The following is a 17,754-nucleotide window of genomic DNA, read 5'->3' as shown; positions in this document are numbered from 1 at the left end:
GTGAAGACTTACTTTGGCTGCACATCTGCCAAGCACATACATTATTGCATTTAATTCTTAAGTGCCCATGGTTTCACAGCAGGTTTGTGCCAGGACTGGAGGAAGGAATTCACTCAAGTAATTTCTTCCGCTGTTCCAGTTACACCTCCTCACTGACTACAATTTCACATTCAGACATCTCATATAAACCAGATATATACACGGCAACCTTTCCTCTGTGTAATGTGCTCGTGTTGATCATCTGTATGAAAAATTCCAACTATGGCATAATATGAAATATTTATTTTTGTTCTCATCTTACCATTAACACCAGTCTCCTTATAAATTTTCCAAATTTTGGCAAGAGATCCAGAGTCAGACATGTTATATGCAGTAACTTGGCAGGTTAAAGGCAATCTCACTCTAAGACATACAAGCTTACCTTTTTTCTCTTTTTTTAATTTTAGTATGAAAACTTCATGTTGCATGCCATGGTGTGTACACGTGTTGTATGCACTGCTTTTATGCACATTATAGCTAAAGGAGATGAGCTTTAATTGCTGAGCCACTGTCCTTCCCAGTATATACAGAGAAGAAAATCTGTTTCACATGGATCAAGCGGGTTTTTATTATAATGATCAAGTGTTACAGGCTGCACAGCATTCATGGAGGACTTCTTTATTTGGTTTTGTGGAGAAAAAAAGGTTTACATGAAATGGTTTGCTCTGAGTTCTGGTACATTTGTGTCACTTCATACATTTGGGAGAAAATGCAGTTGGTATCTGTGGAGCACAGGAGGAAAAAAGGGGTCCATAGTTTAAACTATGAATTGGATAAATTTGTAATGCTCTCTGATACAAACTGATGAGAACTATATATCACAGAGGTTGTCATGGTGTGCATCTGTGCTGCAAGAATGTAATGATTTATAATATCCTTTAAAATTTGTGTCTGATGGCCAGTGTTCTAAATGTAAGAATGTAAGATTATGGTGAAAAATAATACCATCAAGTGCCTTAAGAAATTTTATAGGTAAACTGTCTGACCTGTAACGAAATAGTCTAAACTCTGTTTTGAGAATTGTATTGATCAGGTACAGCAAATTCATTGTATAGTTTACCCAACAGTTTCTGATACACCTGAAAAAAGTCATATACTCATACACTATAATTCTTTTCTTTTTCCTGAAGAAGACAAGGATTAGTTCTACTTTGAGTGGAAATGCAACCCGTTCGTTAATTAATTTCCTTGTTTCCTCAAATCCAGGTCTGCAGACTTCAGCATCACCTATCCACAGGAAAATACCAGCAGAATCTCTTTTCAAACCAGCCTGTTATGTTTGTATCTCCTACCAGTCAGCCACCCTGCAAAAAGCTAATTGAACTTATACAGCTGTCAGGAGGGAAAGTATGTAAAGCCTTACATCAGGCAAAAATCTGTATAGGAAAAAACCCAGGAAAGAAGTACCAGGAAATAAAATGTTTATCAGAAAAATGGATATTAGGTAAGACACCGAATTTCAACTCTCATAAAATATTGTGGAATACGTATGCTAAATTGACTGTAAATAGTTCACTAAACTGAGGTTATGGAGGGAAGAAAAAGGAACAGACTGCTACAGTTAGGTTTTCAGGAAGGTTGTCTCCATGGTGAGGACTTTATCTTACTACTAAGGCTTTTATGATGGTTCTGGTACTCACCATTGTAATTTTACCAAGAACTAATTTCATCCAAAGATTTTCGAATTTACTTTTTGTATGATATTGTTTTATTTAGAGCAAACTAAATCATAGGGAGAACCCCACAGGATAATTGCTTTTTTAAATGGCATGTATTTCAATCTTAGATGTAGTAAGAAAGATTTTCAACTGGTATCAACTGGTATAGGACTCCTGAAATATGTGAATTGGCACCCTTAGATAATATGTCCTGAATTATCTGTTGTAGATCTGAAAGACAATTTTCTACAGTCTCTATTTCACTTGCAAAAGGTTTCTTTTTAAAATCTGCTATTAAGTTTCTAAGAGTTGTTAGTCCAACACTTTACTGCTACAGACACCACAGTTCTAAGTTATCGGTTTGCAGGGAATCAGATATAAAATTGCAATATCCTCACCCTCGCAAAAAAGCTTTTGATAATCTATGTAGGATTCACAGCTTCCAGTCCAACACTCTTTTTCAGACAAGGAAAGGATATTTTCCAAAAAGGGACCGTTTGCATGCTAAAAAAAAAAATTAAAAAAAAAATTAATTTTCATCATACACTATGTTAAACTCCCCTAAATAGTGCCTCACTCAGACTCCAGCAGTAACTGTACTACATGAATTGACGCTATATGAGACTAGCCAAGCAAGTCCTAATCTCTTGACTGTTAATGCTATCAGATCATAATGACTTAAAACCTGAAAGACAATACCACTAAATAAAAAAGGAAAAGTGAACCATAAGGGGAAAATACTAATCTAAATGCAAATGTTGATACTACAATAAAGTATAAGATAAAATTGTGAAGATTTGAGAGAGAGGCATAAGAAGGCATTGTTTATTGTGCCTTTCTCTGGCTTCCAAGACAACTTGAAGAGCAAGTGTGGCCAAAAAACAAGTGAAACCAGAGATTTCTGCAAGACTAAAAATATGATGCAGGAAATTAAACACAAAAGTTTCACATAGTAGTACTCCAGTCATAAATTCCAGATGGACAAAGGTAATGATGTAAAGTGGCATGCAATTCATGTGGCGCATCCGCTCTTTTACTGGTCTCACGGAGCTCTGCCTCACCCCAGGTCCAGTACCATTAGCTACCTGCAGCTGGACAGGCCACACTCAGCCCATCAGTAGGCTGAAGGAATTGCATATCTGGCTGCTAATGAAGAACTCTGAATTCTTTATGCCCTTTACAAATTTCTCAGTTCTTTTTTGCAGTCTGATGGTGCCTTTCCTAATCGTTAAGTCCTGCTCATGAGGCACAGTTATGCAAGCTTCAGCTAATGGATTTTAAATGATGAATCATCAAAACTCAGAAAAAAAGGATTTCTATATGATAATTTAAAGGAAGGATACAGGCCTCTGAAGTTCAGTTCCTTTCTCAGCAACTGTTTATATAATAAGTATGTCACCTATAAATTGTCATCTTGATCAAATCAGATCTGAAGTGCTGTCTAATCTTTGACACTTCATCATTGCAATCCAGTTGGTTTGTAGCTATCTGCTTTCTACTCTTAATACCAGCTGTCCATTAATTCACTCAAGGTTGACCACAGTAAAAAGCATATAGGTAGATAATGCAGCACCTTTTTTAAGCTTAAGTAAATGGTAAGTACTTGTAGTATTATCATTTGACTGTTTGCATCTATTTTCTCTCTGGGTTCTCAGCTCCACCAAACTGTTTTATACCAAAAATTGCTCTGAAGTGCATTGTTGCTTTATAATCTGTTTCTCTTGTATTTTATCTTAAATATCCCACTTTTTTATTTCTTTTAGATTCAATCACTCAGCATGCAATATGTCTCATGGAAAACTACATTTTTCAGCTGTGAGCTAACTCAAGAGCTTCCATATGGTTGTAGGGAAACAAGCCTAGTTTGGATTCAACAAAAAAATCAGCTGTGAATAAAATTTCTAAGAAAATGCAAGTTACAAATCTATAAATACAAGGAAATGTTTTCTACATTTTTAATACTTATGTAAGTGTGTCTAAGTGTTCTTGTGAAATCTTTAGGTTTTTACAATAAAGTATTTCACTAATAAAAATCGTCTTGATCTTGCTTTTATTAATTTGTTGAAAACCCTTGGACCTAAAAGTTGAATGAATCATTATTCACTGAGAGGACATGGAAAGATGTTTTCTAATCTCTCAGCAAAGTTGATCATGTTACAGTGCAATTAAAAGATGTGTGTTCAGTGTGGGTGAGCGTGCCTGAGCTAGATCTGGTATAGTCAGCAGGAGCTGTGCTACCAGTGCAGATGCATGGATCCTGTAGGCTCCTCTAGTCTGAGTGCCTCAGTATATTTGCGGATGACACCAAGCTGGCTGGGAGTGTTAGTCAGCTGATGGATAGGAAAGCTCTGCAGAGGGATCTGGACAGGCTGGATCGATGGTAGTACCAGTCATACCAGTTGCCCATGGTATGACATTCAACAAGGCAAAGTGCCGGGTTCTGCATTTGGGCCACCACACCACCATGCAACGGTACAGGCTTGAGGAAGAGTGGCTGGAAAACTGCTCGGCAGAAAAGGACCTGGGGGTGCTGACTGACGACTTAACATGAGCCAGCTTGTGCCCAGGCAGCCAAGAAGGCCAACGGCATCCTGGCCTGTATCAGCAATAGTGTGGCAGCAGGGCCAGGGCAGTGATCATCTCCCTGTACTGGGCACTGGTGAGGCTGCACCTCGAATCCTGTGTTCAGTTCTGGGCCCCTCACTACAATAAAGACATTGAGGTGCTGGAGCGGGTCCAGAGAAGGGCAACAAAGCTGGTGAAGGGTCTGGAGCACAAGTTTGATGAGGAACGGCTGAGGGAACTGGGGTTGTTTAGTCTGGAGAAGAGAAGGCTTGGGAGACCTTATGGCTCTCTACAACTACCTGACAGGAGGTTGTAGTGAGGTGGGGGTCTGTCTCTTCTCCCAACTAATAAGTGATAGGACAAGAGGTAATGGCCTCAAGCTGCACCAGGGGAAGTTTAGATTGGATATTAGTAAAAATTTCTTCACAGAGAGGGTAATCAGGCATTGGAACAGGCTGCCCAGGGAAGTGGTGGAATCACTGTCCCTGGAAGTGTTCACACACTGTGTACATGAGGCCTTCAGTGAAACGGTTTAGTGGTGGTCTTGGCAGTCCTGGGGTAATGGTTGGACTTGATGATTTTAAAGGTCTTTTCCCACCTGGTTGATTCTATGATTCTATGATTCTATTATTTCAAGTTAATATTATGGAACAATCAAGGTACAGTGGTTTATAAATATTGCCATTCTATTGCATTGTTCTAACTTCCTGGGCTTTTAAGGGATTTAGATGTACAAATTCTGTAAACTTGAGGATTATACAATTTTTTTTTTCAAAACAAGTATACTTCCAGCAGTATCTGGGTGGAAGGCTGGTTTGGGTAAAAATTGCATTTGTATAGTAGCTCTGTAAAATGTTAAACATACTTCTTAATGGAAAATCTCCAAGTTATTATTATTTTATGGGAAATTAAATAGAGTTTCTTTTAATTAATTTTTATTTTACTAATATTGAGCACCTGTAGCTCAAAAGGTTAAGATCCTGTTTTCAAGTATCTTAGTGCTACAAGGCTGGTTTTAGTATATAAACTAGAAAAAGTAATTTATGGAGGTCTTTTCCTTGCTTACTTTTCTGATATGCACATTTTTAACAGAATCTTAGCTAGGAAAAGTATGTTTGATACAAAAATTGGAAATCTACAAATCTACAAATTGTGCTGTTTATAATCAAAACTATTTACCTATTTACTGCAAAGCACTGGTAACGTGGTATCACTCTTCACAATTGACCTTATAAGCCCCTTTATTAAGAAACTAGTTTCCAAGTACTATAGACTAAAATATAAATACTGAAATAGGTTGTGACATGTGAACATATGGTTTCCAGTAAATAACAGAATAATTTGTTTGAATTATATTGCTTAACTTTGATTACGACCTCCTAGTTTGTTTTGTAGTCATTTCCTAAGTGTACTACCCATAAAAATCTGTCGCTATTAATTTATGTAATATAACATTCCAATTCAGCTTTCTCATAAATCTTAAGATAAATCTCAGCTATTTGGTGTCCCTGCCATGGCAAGCAGGTTGGAACTAGATGATCTTTAAGGTCCCTTCCAACCCAAACCATTTTCTATTTAAATTGTAAATTCTTGGATCAAGTGTTGGTTTTTATTAGTCACATGTGTAACAGATTTGACAATGTAAAGTCTAATATACCTTTTTTCTAAATCAGAATGTTTCAGATTAAAAAAAAAAAAATCTGTCAATTTAGACGATTTCATATTAAATTACAGGTTTGACAGAAGTCCTTATCTATTGGTTCTTCTTGCAAAATTTGCAGTACACAGGTAATATAGCCAGCAGGAAATTAAATGCCTCATTTTGGTCTCGCATTATGGGCAATAGGAGTGCTGTCCATCTGAACTGACTGTTGCTTCATAGTAGTACATAGCAAATACAGGAGAGGTTAGAATTAAATCCAAAGACTAGCATGTTGTACAGGCAGTAAAAAAGAAATACTATTTCATGTTTATATCCTGGAGTCCTTCACACGAACAGCTTCTGACCTACATACCCGTGTGTGGGTTCTCAACCACCTCAACATTGGAAGGAATGTGCATGTCTACCTGAGACCTCAACAGGAAAAGTCACCAACTCTGATCATCCGCTCAAGTAAACCTATATGGGAGAGTGAATGATGAAAACTTGTCAAATGACTAATTTGTTGGAAGAAATCCACCAGCTGAAAAAACACTTGTATTTGATACTGAGGTCCTAAGGACAGTAACACACCGAAGAAAAGGCAGACCCAGCAACAGGAAGCATCAGTGATTCATGGGTAGTTTCAAGTTGATCAATGCTAAGGTCCTTGCAATGTGCTGTGTTTAATGGATATTTTGCCATAGTACAGCACAGCCACGCACTCTCTCCTACAAAATGATAGCATGCTCACCTGTTCAAGAATCTAGGGGGGGTTTTTTATTTTAATCTTTTTCTCTGAATTTTTTTTTGTGGAGAAAAGGTTGTCTTAACCTTACCTTTATATTCCTGCATTAATATTATTGCTTTTCGTTTGTAAAAATGACTTAGCTTAACTGCTGTCTCTTCTTCTCAGTAAGCTCCTCTACTCCTGCTAGAGGCTGTGTAACAAAATCACATTAGAAAGATTCAGGATCTTTCTAAGTTAGCCTAATTTTATTAGGAATCTGTTTAACCCAAAATAAATTGAAAAGCTAAAATAAGTATTATTCTTTCCTGAGATTTAAATTAGCTGAATTAAAGGTCCTACTTTAACTCATTTTACTTGCATTAGTGGTGTAGGTGACACCATTGGGATGCACCGACTGACTACCAATATTCCTCCCCTCCTTCCTCTTCCAGAGATAAAAAGAGATTTTACCACACTGATTAATTTATTGGGGAATCACACTGGCAAATGCAGAAATACTAAGGACAAACACAGGCATAACCTTGAAGATTGTGTTGCTTAATCTGTGTCAGAGCAGCAGCAAAATTGGTGTTCTCTTAAAACAGTATATCCTTAAATTAGGATCTAAAGCAATTTCTTTATAGTTACAGATATACAGATATTATAGACTAATAACATCAGATTGGCTAAAGATGCGTTTGAAAGCAAGACTGCCAGAAACTCATAATGTGGGTGGATTATATATCTTCTTTTTTTTCCCTTTCTGTTTTTGTAATCAGTTTTAGATTGCAACTGCATTTGAGGGGTGTGTATTTAGTGAATAAAAAGTGACTAAATATTCACAGTGATCCTAGTATATGAGCCATCTGGTATTCAATTACTAAACTACACCTTTGTTGAGCTGGTTTTATGGATGTTTTCCTGACTCAACTACCAGCAAATTTGTGGAGATTGCTACCTTTTTAATAACAATAACTAATACAAACTATTGCATCACTTGATTTTCTGTACAGAGTTCCACTATACTAAACTTGTGTTATCTTAATTGATCTGTATAGAATGTTATTTAGGCACGACTGCATTATGTGGTAAAGTAGTATCAGCACGTTCAGCACTGGGAAGCTGCTCTCACACTCTCATTTTTTGGTGACACCTATAACCAGCTTAGGGACTGTAAGGTGAAGGTGCTTTAAATTAGTATTTTTGAGCAGGAACAGTGGCTGTGTGGAGCTGTATTTCTAACATTTCTAGAGCATAAAATAGAAGTGTCTCAGGAACAATGTCTAGAAAGCTGATTATACTATTTTTTTCCCTCGACAGCAACACACAACCCTGGAAAAAAATGGAGTATTTGCTCAGACTGAAAACTGAAAAGCATGAAAAAGTCTGTGTCTCTGCCAGGAGTCTTCTTTAATGACAGATCTAATAAGAGAAACCCAAATGGCTGTAATCCTATTGTATTAAACAGAGTTTTATTCCTGATCTCCTTTTATTGCTGTATTTCAGAATGAGCTCTTTGCATGATATGACCAAATATCGAGCTCTGGAAGAGCATCACCTTTACTAACTACAGTATCATGCAGCAGCTGACACTAAGGTGGTTTAAACCTGCCAGTAATCAAAAACTAACAGCTGGTGCTGAGGTTACCAGCACAAGTGTCTGCTAAGAGCTTTAGCTGGGAGCTGGCAAAGCTGAGGTTTTTCTTCTGCTGATACAGATGTGAAACAACCCTCTTAGCAGCCAGGAGCAGCTCAAACTCCTGCACAGAGCTGAGGTGTTGATAGGTAGCAGCCAGGTGTAATGTAGTACTGCAAGTTTCTTTGAACTGCTAGAATCAGCATCCTTCAGAGGTTGATTTGTGGCACAGTACTTCAAAATGTATCTTTCCCTTTCCGCCGAAACCGCTGTTCAAACCCAGAATTACAGTTTTCATCTTGACTGCTGTTATCTTTCCCTCAGTCAACACTTGCAATATCAGTTCCTTTCCTTCACTAAACTCCTGTTCCTAAGATTATTTGTACAGTTCTTTTGATATCTTCCCTGTTTTAGTCACTACTTGTTTCATTCCTCCTGTTCATCAAACAAAACCTTTCTTTCTCTTCTGAGCTCTCATCACTGTAGTCCTACCCTCTCTATCAGATCTGACATGTACCTACTTTTTGATTCTCACTTTTGTTTCATTAAAGGATACCAGCATTAAGCATTAAATCTTGGGAGGAGAGAATGGGATGGGATGGCTAATAACCCTTTTCATTCTTGTTTTTTCAGGCTTTCCTTTTACAAGTTGCTGTAGAAATCCATTGTGCAGTCCTTTAGCCTCTCTATTTCCTACTTCAGAGCTCCCCACTTCTTTACCACTGTAGTGCACTGCAACTACCTGGTTAGGGGTAGGCTGGTAGAAAGTTATACTCTGAGCTCCTGATGGGCAAAGAACTGTATGTTTGCTGTTGTATTTAGATGAAGTTACTCTGTTCCATCTATTCCAGCCCTCTGGTTCATCTACCTCCTTCACATGTTCCCAGAGGAAGCTCTCCAACACATTGACGTGTTTGTGAGTGGACAAGTGCCTGAGACAATCAGACTCTACCTTGCCATAGAAATGGAAGAAGAGTCATAACGGAAGAAATTCCAGTTGTATTAAGGTAAGACACAGGATATGTACTTTGCACAACCCCATGCCTATTTCAACAGACAGTAAATACTGTAACAAGTTACCCTGGAAAGACTGCACAGACTCAAACTGTATGCAATGCACATGATATGCTTGTGCCTTAAAGCACTTTTCAGGCTTTCTTTCAACTCAGGTAAGGCTGTTTTTTCTTTAGACTGTTTTTAGTTGTTGACTTGGCTACAAGTATAGGCAGAGGTAAAGGAAAAGCACTTTCCAGATTTTCTGCTCTGGAGTCAAGCATTCCAGCTCATTCACTCACAAACCAGAAGTTCAGTCAGGGGAAGTTTTGCTAAGCAGTCCCTGGGATCTGGAGATAAGCCTAAAGCCAAGAACGGAAGATAGTATGACTTTAAATATTCTGTGCAACGCGTTTGGGTTAAGCTAAATCAACATCCGAAATTCTGCATTATACTATTTAAATGGTAAGTTCAGCAAACTCGGGGGTTTTGATTTTAACAACTGTGGGGAGGGTAAAGTTTTTAGCTCAAGAAATGAACAAATATGGACCTGCTCTGATGCGCCTGATGTGTCAATGCATATGAAAATCAAGACACTTGGAAAAACACAACAAGCCTGTAGATACTTGACCTCTGTGAAGAGCCTGACTGGTCCCTGTGCCACTTTTGATGTGCACTTAAGGAAATCTGGTGCTCCTTCTCCCCCCAGCTGAGTATTTCTGAATAAGTTGAAATTCACACCCACTTGAAATGCTGACTTGGGAATACACTTTTTCGGACACATGCTTCATCATTTTTCAGCTGTATACAGAGATAAGCATTTTAGAAGTTTGGAGGCAGAGCATTTCCTCCTACAGAAGAGAATTTATATTTTCCGTGACATTGCCCAGGCAACACAGGCTTGAATAAAAAATTGACACTAAAAGCAGAGTTCTCTAGTCTGGGAATCAACACTGTTGTTTTATTCCCAGCTACATTCAGTATCCTACTTGATGAAGAGAAGAATGTCCTTCACAAGTGCAGGGACGTTGAACATATTTCGATGACCCATATAAAAGCTATTACAGGGCATGAAGATGCAAACAAAGGAATCTGAAGTTGTAGAGTGATCCAACTTGAGATTCACTTTCCCCTGACTTTATCCAGCCTTTTCTCTTTCTGTACTTTCTTTTCTTCTCTCCCCACCTTGTCCCCATTTACTAGTAGTGGTATTTCATGTCTATTATATTTTTTAAAGTGTTGTATGACCCATAGTCTCTAAACAGTAGTCTCCTGAACAGTATCATAGCCATTTAGCCACAGAATCAGATCTACTCTTCTGCCTTCCCATTTGAAATCTTTTGTATACATAGAACAGCAGTGATGAGCCACACACAAACTACAAAGCTGTAGAAATCTCATGGGAGATACGAGTTTGAAGCTGCCCAGGCTAACAAGGGCTTTGTACTCAAGTCTTCAGTTCTCTGGATGCCTTTATGATGGTTACTACTTTGATATCTAACATGCAATCTAGAATTGTTTGAACATCCATCTAAAGTTTTCCAGGAGATTATATCATTAATGAAGAGGCGTGTATCTCTGAAAGCTTCCTCTCATGCCTAAGTTAGACAGCTAAAGGTACAAGTAACCCAAAAGGTGTCTGTCCATTGAATTCAAGAAAGGTTCTTTACTTCCTGCCAGACTAGCAGCACCTTCCTTTGCATTTCCAAGCATGCAGGTATGCATTTCTCATGTGTCTGTATCTAAACAGATACAGCACATGTTGAAAAGGCTTAGAGAGGGGCAGCAAGGTCAAACCTACGTAGTGGTCTCTGGGATTCTCCTGCCTGGAAAAGAGATGACTGAGAGGGCGATGTTGCTCTTCACGCAAAATATAATCAAGCTATGGAACTTAGTGGATGTTAAAAGTTTATATGGATTTAGAAACAACTGATCACATTCAAATCAAAATAATCTGGCTCAGGAAGTTCCTGAGCTAGGAATTGTTGGAGGCTGGACAACTCTGCTGCATGACATGGTAACTCCTTCGATCTTGATGGGACCAATTCCAGGTGCTTTCTGGCCTTTTTGCTGCCAGACAGCAGTTAAACAAGATATTATGAATCTTGCAAAACTAGTTGGAAGTGATGGATACAATGATCTACCATGGTTTGCAATACTGCAAAGAGACAACATCCTTCCTGATGATGAACCATTACATCTGGTCAGGGCATCAGGTAAGATGCATCAGTGGCTAGGGCACAGTTCAAGGAAGCTAATAACAGCTAAGTGTGCAATCGCTTAATTTGTGACTGTCATCCTGATACGGTGTGGGTTGAATCTTATGAATACCATGCTAACCATCATCTTTCCAACCTTGGAGGGGAAAGTCAGCATTCGAATAATCTTGGCAATCTACATTTGTGGTCCCACCATTACTGCACCAAGTAAGAGGTGCCTTCCCTTTTTCTAAAGTTCTTCCTACACTGCTGGAAGACCACACCTTCCCATATCAGCAGCACAAACCTGTCACCCTTCATGGACCAGAGACTAGGAACTGGCTATATAACCATAGGAAACTACTAGCAAAGTAGTCAGCTCTGCCCTTCTTTAACTCTCTTGGCACAGATGCCATGAGCTGTTCTTTGTGGCATGCAGTAAGTAGGAATGCTTGCTCATTTATAAGACTCCCAATACAGTTGCCAACCATCTCTGTATCTGTAGTCAGAAAGGGATCTGTGCTGCTGCTGCAACTAACTACAGCTGTCCCAGGGAAAACTGAAAATGATATACCGCTCTCACTGTGCTGAGATGCAGACAGCAGCCTGGCTTATCCGTAATGTGCCATGGCACCTTCTGCAATGCTGTTCCTTGTGATGGCTGGTTTGAGAAACAGCTTTTCACAGGAGTTGCCTGAACTTACCCATAGTGTAAGCCAGTCCACAGCACACAGGCTCAGGCAGCAGCAGGATCGGCACAGTGCAGTCCTGCAATACAACCAAGAACATCTGGCTGAGAAACCACTGTTGGCTGTTTTTTTAACTTGTTGCTCTTGACTGGAAGTGTATTTTCCTTATAGCTGAGCCTCTACTGCTGCGTGCTCAGATTCAGTGCTACAGATTGTGGTATTGCACCCCTAATGAATCAGCTTCGGAAAGAACAGTCTTCCTGTCCACATTGCTTCTTAGTTATTTACACATTCCTAGTAATGCCCAGTACTTGAATTCAGTACTTGAAGTAATTATACCTTTTTTTTTCTGCCTGGAGCCATTTTCTTAGTAGCTAATGGTAGCTACTGATTAATACTACTCCTTATATCCAAAATAATATCAGAATTCTTTCCAAGTAATCAAAGAACAGTGTTCCAGGTATCTTTAGGCAGCAGAAATGTTTGAACTTCTCAGTAAATAACTGAAGCCACACTTGATCTCAACTTGATAACTTTTTGCTTTTGTATTTTTGGCAGAATTAGCTTCAGTTACTGAGGTAAGAAAATCTTTGCTTTTTGCAAATCAGGAACAAGTGCTCTGCTCTGTTGTAACTAATATAACTTACATCAGTGGTCTTATCTTTTTTCCAGTTCTGTCTTAGTAGCTGGACTCTGTAAAACCAGCAATGCACTACGATGATTACTATTTCATTTCCTAGTAAGACAGAAAAAATATTCTTAAGCTACCTTCCAAAAGCAGACTTTCAACGTCCAGTGCAGAGAAAAAAATGTGTACAAAAGTACGATCCCAAGTTATACAAGGAAAGTACAAATACATGGGTCTCTCAGGAAAACTGGATAGTGCAAATCGAGTGTGGGAAAATGCTAAGAGCTTCAGGTCATGGCTGACATTTAAACTCAACACCTCTGCTTCTGCATTGCTATTACTGGTAGTCAGTGACGTAAAACACTGCTTTGCTGTGGGTTTGATATTGAGATAATTTGTACAATGAGCTACTGAATACAGCTATATTTACAGACTTAATATAACTCGTTCTGCAGAATATCAATATGGATACCTAGAAGCAATGTTTCTTTTTAACTAGCAGAGTTACACTTTTTTGTATGACCTGTGCAATGGAAGTACTAATATCTGCCTCTTCACAAGTGTTTTCTATCCCATTATCATTGCCCATGATTCAAGTAACAATACCTGAAAATTGGTAGCTAAATTTGACAAGTTAGAAAATTCCAAAAGAAACTACTGAGGTGACTTCCCCCCGTACTTTATTTCTGCTCGCCACAGAGGGTCAAAGGTGCTTCATCCTTGACCGTTGCCTGTGGTCTCCTTAATAAAGGGAAAGACCAACACTTGAACTGGATCAGCACAGGCTCTGTCAGTCCACTGCTCCTGCGAAACAGTCTGGTGGTCTGGTTTATGGACAAATGATGCTATTTATTTTCCATCCTGTTTTTTTAAGTATGTTGCTGTAAAACATTTTTCTGTCTTTTTGGGAGAGAAAAGGAGCTCAACTCTTGATGAATTTGAGGTTTGGAAAAAAGGAGACACACTGCAATAGGAGAAGAAAATTTGAAAATACTGTTTAAAAACACCCAGCATTTTCTTAGAGTATACTTGATTAATATACATATGGCTGCTAATAAGGCTGTAAATGGCTGCATTACTGCCAATAAAAGATGCCATCTGGTAAGTTTGCTTATTAAAACACAGGTTCACCTGCAAGCTTTTAAGTCTGGTTTTTTCTTGCTGCGGGAGGCTGCTGAATCATTAACAGAATCATGGCAGTGTTAATAAAATGATTTATGAAGTTATCAAAATGCCAGTCGTGAAAAATTGGATCCTAAACTCAAGCCACTCCTAAACTGGTCTTTGACTCTGTCAAACCAAATTTACTCCAACTTTGCTCGTCAGCTCTTTATACCATGAAGGGTAGTAAAAGCACGAGTGCATCAAGTCAAGCTCTGATGGCTTTCTTCTTTCAACAGGAAGGCTGAGGTCTGACCTGGGGGAGTTATTCTGCACATACACCTGCATGTGATTGCAATGTCATCTGTGAAACCTGCTATACCTGAAGGGGGAGTTGGGAGTAAAAAAGGATACCTTACTTCAAAAGGTATTTTTTACCCCAAGAAACCTCTTTGTCCACTCCACTGTGTGTCGCTGCAGAAATAAAGCCAAGTTGGGGGAAGTAGGGTAAAATAATGGAAGAATAGGCAGATAGTTTGTACATGCACATATCCACCCCATGTTTCTATTCACAGAGACTGTAGGCACAAGGTAAGGCAATCTAAACACTCAGTGCAAGTATGCTTGTCCCAAAGGCTGGAAGGACCACCAAAAGCACTAGCAAGCAAAAATCCATGTTAAGTAAGAGGTTGTTGCCTACCTGATTAGTGGCATTACCATGCAGCAGCTGCCTGATGACCCTAAAACCATGGGTCATCATTGGGCAAACTGCAAATGATACAAGCTTTAAAGACACTTCCACAAATTTCAGCATTATGCAGGACCAAGGAGAAGTTTGGCTTAGAGCAAAAATGGTAGACCATTCATTTGAAATGAGACATTTAAATCAAAGAACAAAAAGGGGGGTTTTCTCAAGGTAATAAAAGATATGCCTTTCAATACTTGAAATAATCCATTTATCAGTGATGCTAATTGAATTTGCATCCACTGATTGTGTTCAACTGTCAGTAGTTTGATAAAGAGATATTCCTACAGAGATCTGCAATTACTATGGCAAATTCAGGCTTGTTCCAGACAATTTTGACAAAAGCATTAAAAGCTTTAGAGATTATTTTTGTTTGAAACGCAGTCAGTCACCAAGGTGCTGTGAGGATGGTGGGGCCCAACCAGTCCAAGAAACCATCCCTGCAGCCCAGCCTGCCACCATCCACACATGCCATCCCAGCTGCAGGAGCTTCAGATGGAACTCTGCCACAGTGCACAGCTGGGAACATGCAAAATAATACACCTGGTGATACCCAGCTCCTGCTGATGCCTAGGGGAGCTCACTAAGAAAGGGGCCATGCACAGACTTCCAAGGATTTAAAGCATAAAGAGATTTGATGTACCAAAACAGGTAAAGATAGCGACTCTAACATAGATGCAGCTGGCACAGGTTTCCTCTAACAGCCAGTATTAATAAGCCTCTGGCAGAGTAAGACGCTAACTTGCTGTCAACAGCCACAGCTAAAGGGCAAGCATGCAGGTCCTGACCACCCTTTGGCACCAGGCAAAGTCGGCAGGTGCCTAGGGGCAGGCTCAGCTGCCATGGGACCCGCACAGCAGCCCTTTCCTGTTTTCACAACATGGCGAGTGCATTTCACTGGATCAGTGTCTTTATCTCGTCTTTGATACCTCCTCGTTTTCATCAGTCTCAGCTACCCCCATCCTGTGCTCACAAGTCTCATTTAATGTAACCGATGGATAAAAAGCATATGCAACATTTTCAATAAGATTTCTGACTTTACCCTTTTAACCCAAAGAATAACTATAAATAGTTTATAATGTCTGGGATTTCCACAGCCTAAGTGCAGCTATAAATAGTTCTAAACATTTTCCCACTTCATGCTTTTGAAAAGAACATTCTCCACTTCCTTTCTTGGAGAACCCCTGGGAATAATGCTAGATCACAGTTCAGAAAATATGTATATTAGGCGAGTTTAGCAAAACAGAACTAATAAAGTTGCTAACAGCAGCTTTCAAACTAATTTCACATAAGGAAAGGGTCAGGCGTCCTTTGCAACAAGTTCATATTCATAATTCACCCTAGGCCACTCAAGCCAGCCATTTGTGATATGTCTCTATTCACTCAGCCCATCAGGGTATTTTGGGGGGTGTTTGCTTTTGCAAGGAATTCGTTGTTCTCCGAGCCTCACAAGCAGTGGCACGATTTATTTGTATTTACTTGAAGTACGTGTGTGTTCAGTGTTTGGTATTTCCAAACACTGAGGCAGGACACGTCCTTTCGACTTATTTTTACGCATGACTTCAGCGACCTCCCGCAGACGCTGCTCTGCGCCGAACCGCCGAGCCCGGGAAGGGCCCGGACAAGGAGACCCCGGCTGCGGGCGGTGAGGCCGGCGCAGCGCTGCGCTGCGCGGAACGGGACCGGCCGCGCGCCCTGCCCGCGCTGCCTGCGCTGCGCGGCGGCGCCCCCTGCTGGTGGCCTGCCTGCGGGGCTGGGGAAGACGCTGCCGCCGCGTCTTACGGGGCAGGCGCGCCGGGAGAAGGCGAGAATTAATAGGAATTCCCCTTCTTGAGAAGAGTAAGGTACTTTTGCAACGAGCTAGGAACAGGGAAGCTGGTCAGGCTGCAGCTCGAGGGAGGATGTTTCCGAAGGAGAAGAAAAAAAAGGGGGAAAAAAGCCTGACCCAATGGCAAAGTATGTCCTTCTGCCATTCATTTCCTCCATGTTGTCTTTTTTATCTTGCCCTGTGTTCCCACAGTTCTTTCACTTAAAAAGCTCTAAAACCTCTGGTATCTATTTTACCCTTAATGTGAAGATATTTGGAGTTGATGATCAGGAAACAATGGAATTTATCACTACAAAAGATGATAAATTATTTGCTCAAGGACAGCAGATCATGTATTTCCTAAAGAACAGGTATTTGCAAGATACAGCACAGGAAACAGCTTCACACAAAAAAATTTGGGCAGCTCAGAACAGTAGAACAGCTCAGTTTAGAGACACAGACCATTTATTCTAAGGCCCGGAAAAGCATTCATGTGAAAACAGAAAATCCCACTATGCCGTTATATCTTTTCAAAATACAGAGCAGTTTGTTGAGACCTTTTTATGCATGGCTTACTTGTATACAAACATCTAGATGAGCAGTAATTAAAGACCAGATTCAAAATAAACATTTTTAAATTGGGCCTAGGAACTGGCAAGGATGTTGGGTTCCTAACATTAAATGGCAATGACTTCTGTAGACAAGGAGCATGAGAAGAGAAGGTCCTAACCCTGTAGGACTCCAGCAACTCAGAGAACCTCCATAGTATAAGGTGTAAGTGTGAGATGGCTAATAGTAAAGAGCACAGTAAAATGGTTTAGTATAGATAAAATCAAGCTGAGATGCCTCCAGGAATTCAAACTTGTTTTCTTTTCATGCTTTAAATCAAAGTAGTTTTAAATGTGTATCTATGCAGTGGCAAAGATACAAACTGAATACAAATAGTCTGTGATGTAAGCAGAACCAAGATGCTGATTCCCTAAAAAGAGCCATACCTTCCACAAGTATTACTACTGCAGCCTGTCTGCCAATCTGTTACATGGTCTGCAAACTCTGCACCCACGTAAATGTGCAAGAACTGAACGAAGTGAGGCTCACTTCAAAAATACCTCCTTTTTTCATTGACTCAGTTTTAGGTGGTCCAGGTAAAAAAGTTGAGATAATCGAAAATTCCTCATAACGGAGAAGATCTGATTGTGCAGAGGAACGGAGAAGATCTGATTGTGCAGAGGAACAGAGAACTCTGCATGGCCACCTCTCACAACACTTAAATAAATTGGCAGTTTGGTGGCTGGAGGGAACTGGATGTATTTTTCTTGAATCCAT

At 39.7% G+C, this 17,754-nt stretch overlaps 1 protein-coding gene across 7 annotated transcripts in view; it reads left to right on the top strand.

Moving 5' to 3' along the window:
• Positions 1 to 3,607, top strand: part of MCPH1 (microcephalin 1) — a 124,323-nt gene extending 120,716 nt beyond the window's left edge. For 3 of the 7 annotated variants that reach the window (XM_030490847.1, XM_030490845.1, XM_030490844.1), the window contains one exon: positions 1,246 to 1,713. In XM_030490847.1, the coding sequence (XP_030346707.1) occupies positions 1,246 to 1,563 (318 nt within the window). In that variant the 3' untranslated portion in view covers positions 1,564 to 1,713. Of the gene's footprint in view, positions 1 to 1,245; positions 1,717 to 3,460 lie in introns of those variants that run through there. The other 4 variants (XM_030490850.1, XM_030490846.1, XM_030490851.1 and 1 more) reach the window with 3 other exon arrangements.
• The last annotated feature ends 14,147 nt before the right edge of the window (positions 3,608 to 17,754 follow it).

Source organism: Strigops habroptila, chromosome 6, assembly GCF_004027225.2.
Source record: "Strigops habroptila isolate Jane chromosome 6, bStrHab1.2.pri, whole genome shotgun sequence".
Classification (NCBI taxonomy): domain Eukaryota; kingdom Metazoa; phylum Chordata; class Aves; order Psittaciformes; family Psittacidae; genus Strigops; species Strigops habroptila.
The sequence above is the reverse complement of the archived record's forward strand: the minus strand, read 5'-3'. Positions and strand labels throughout refer to the sequence as shown.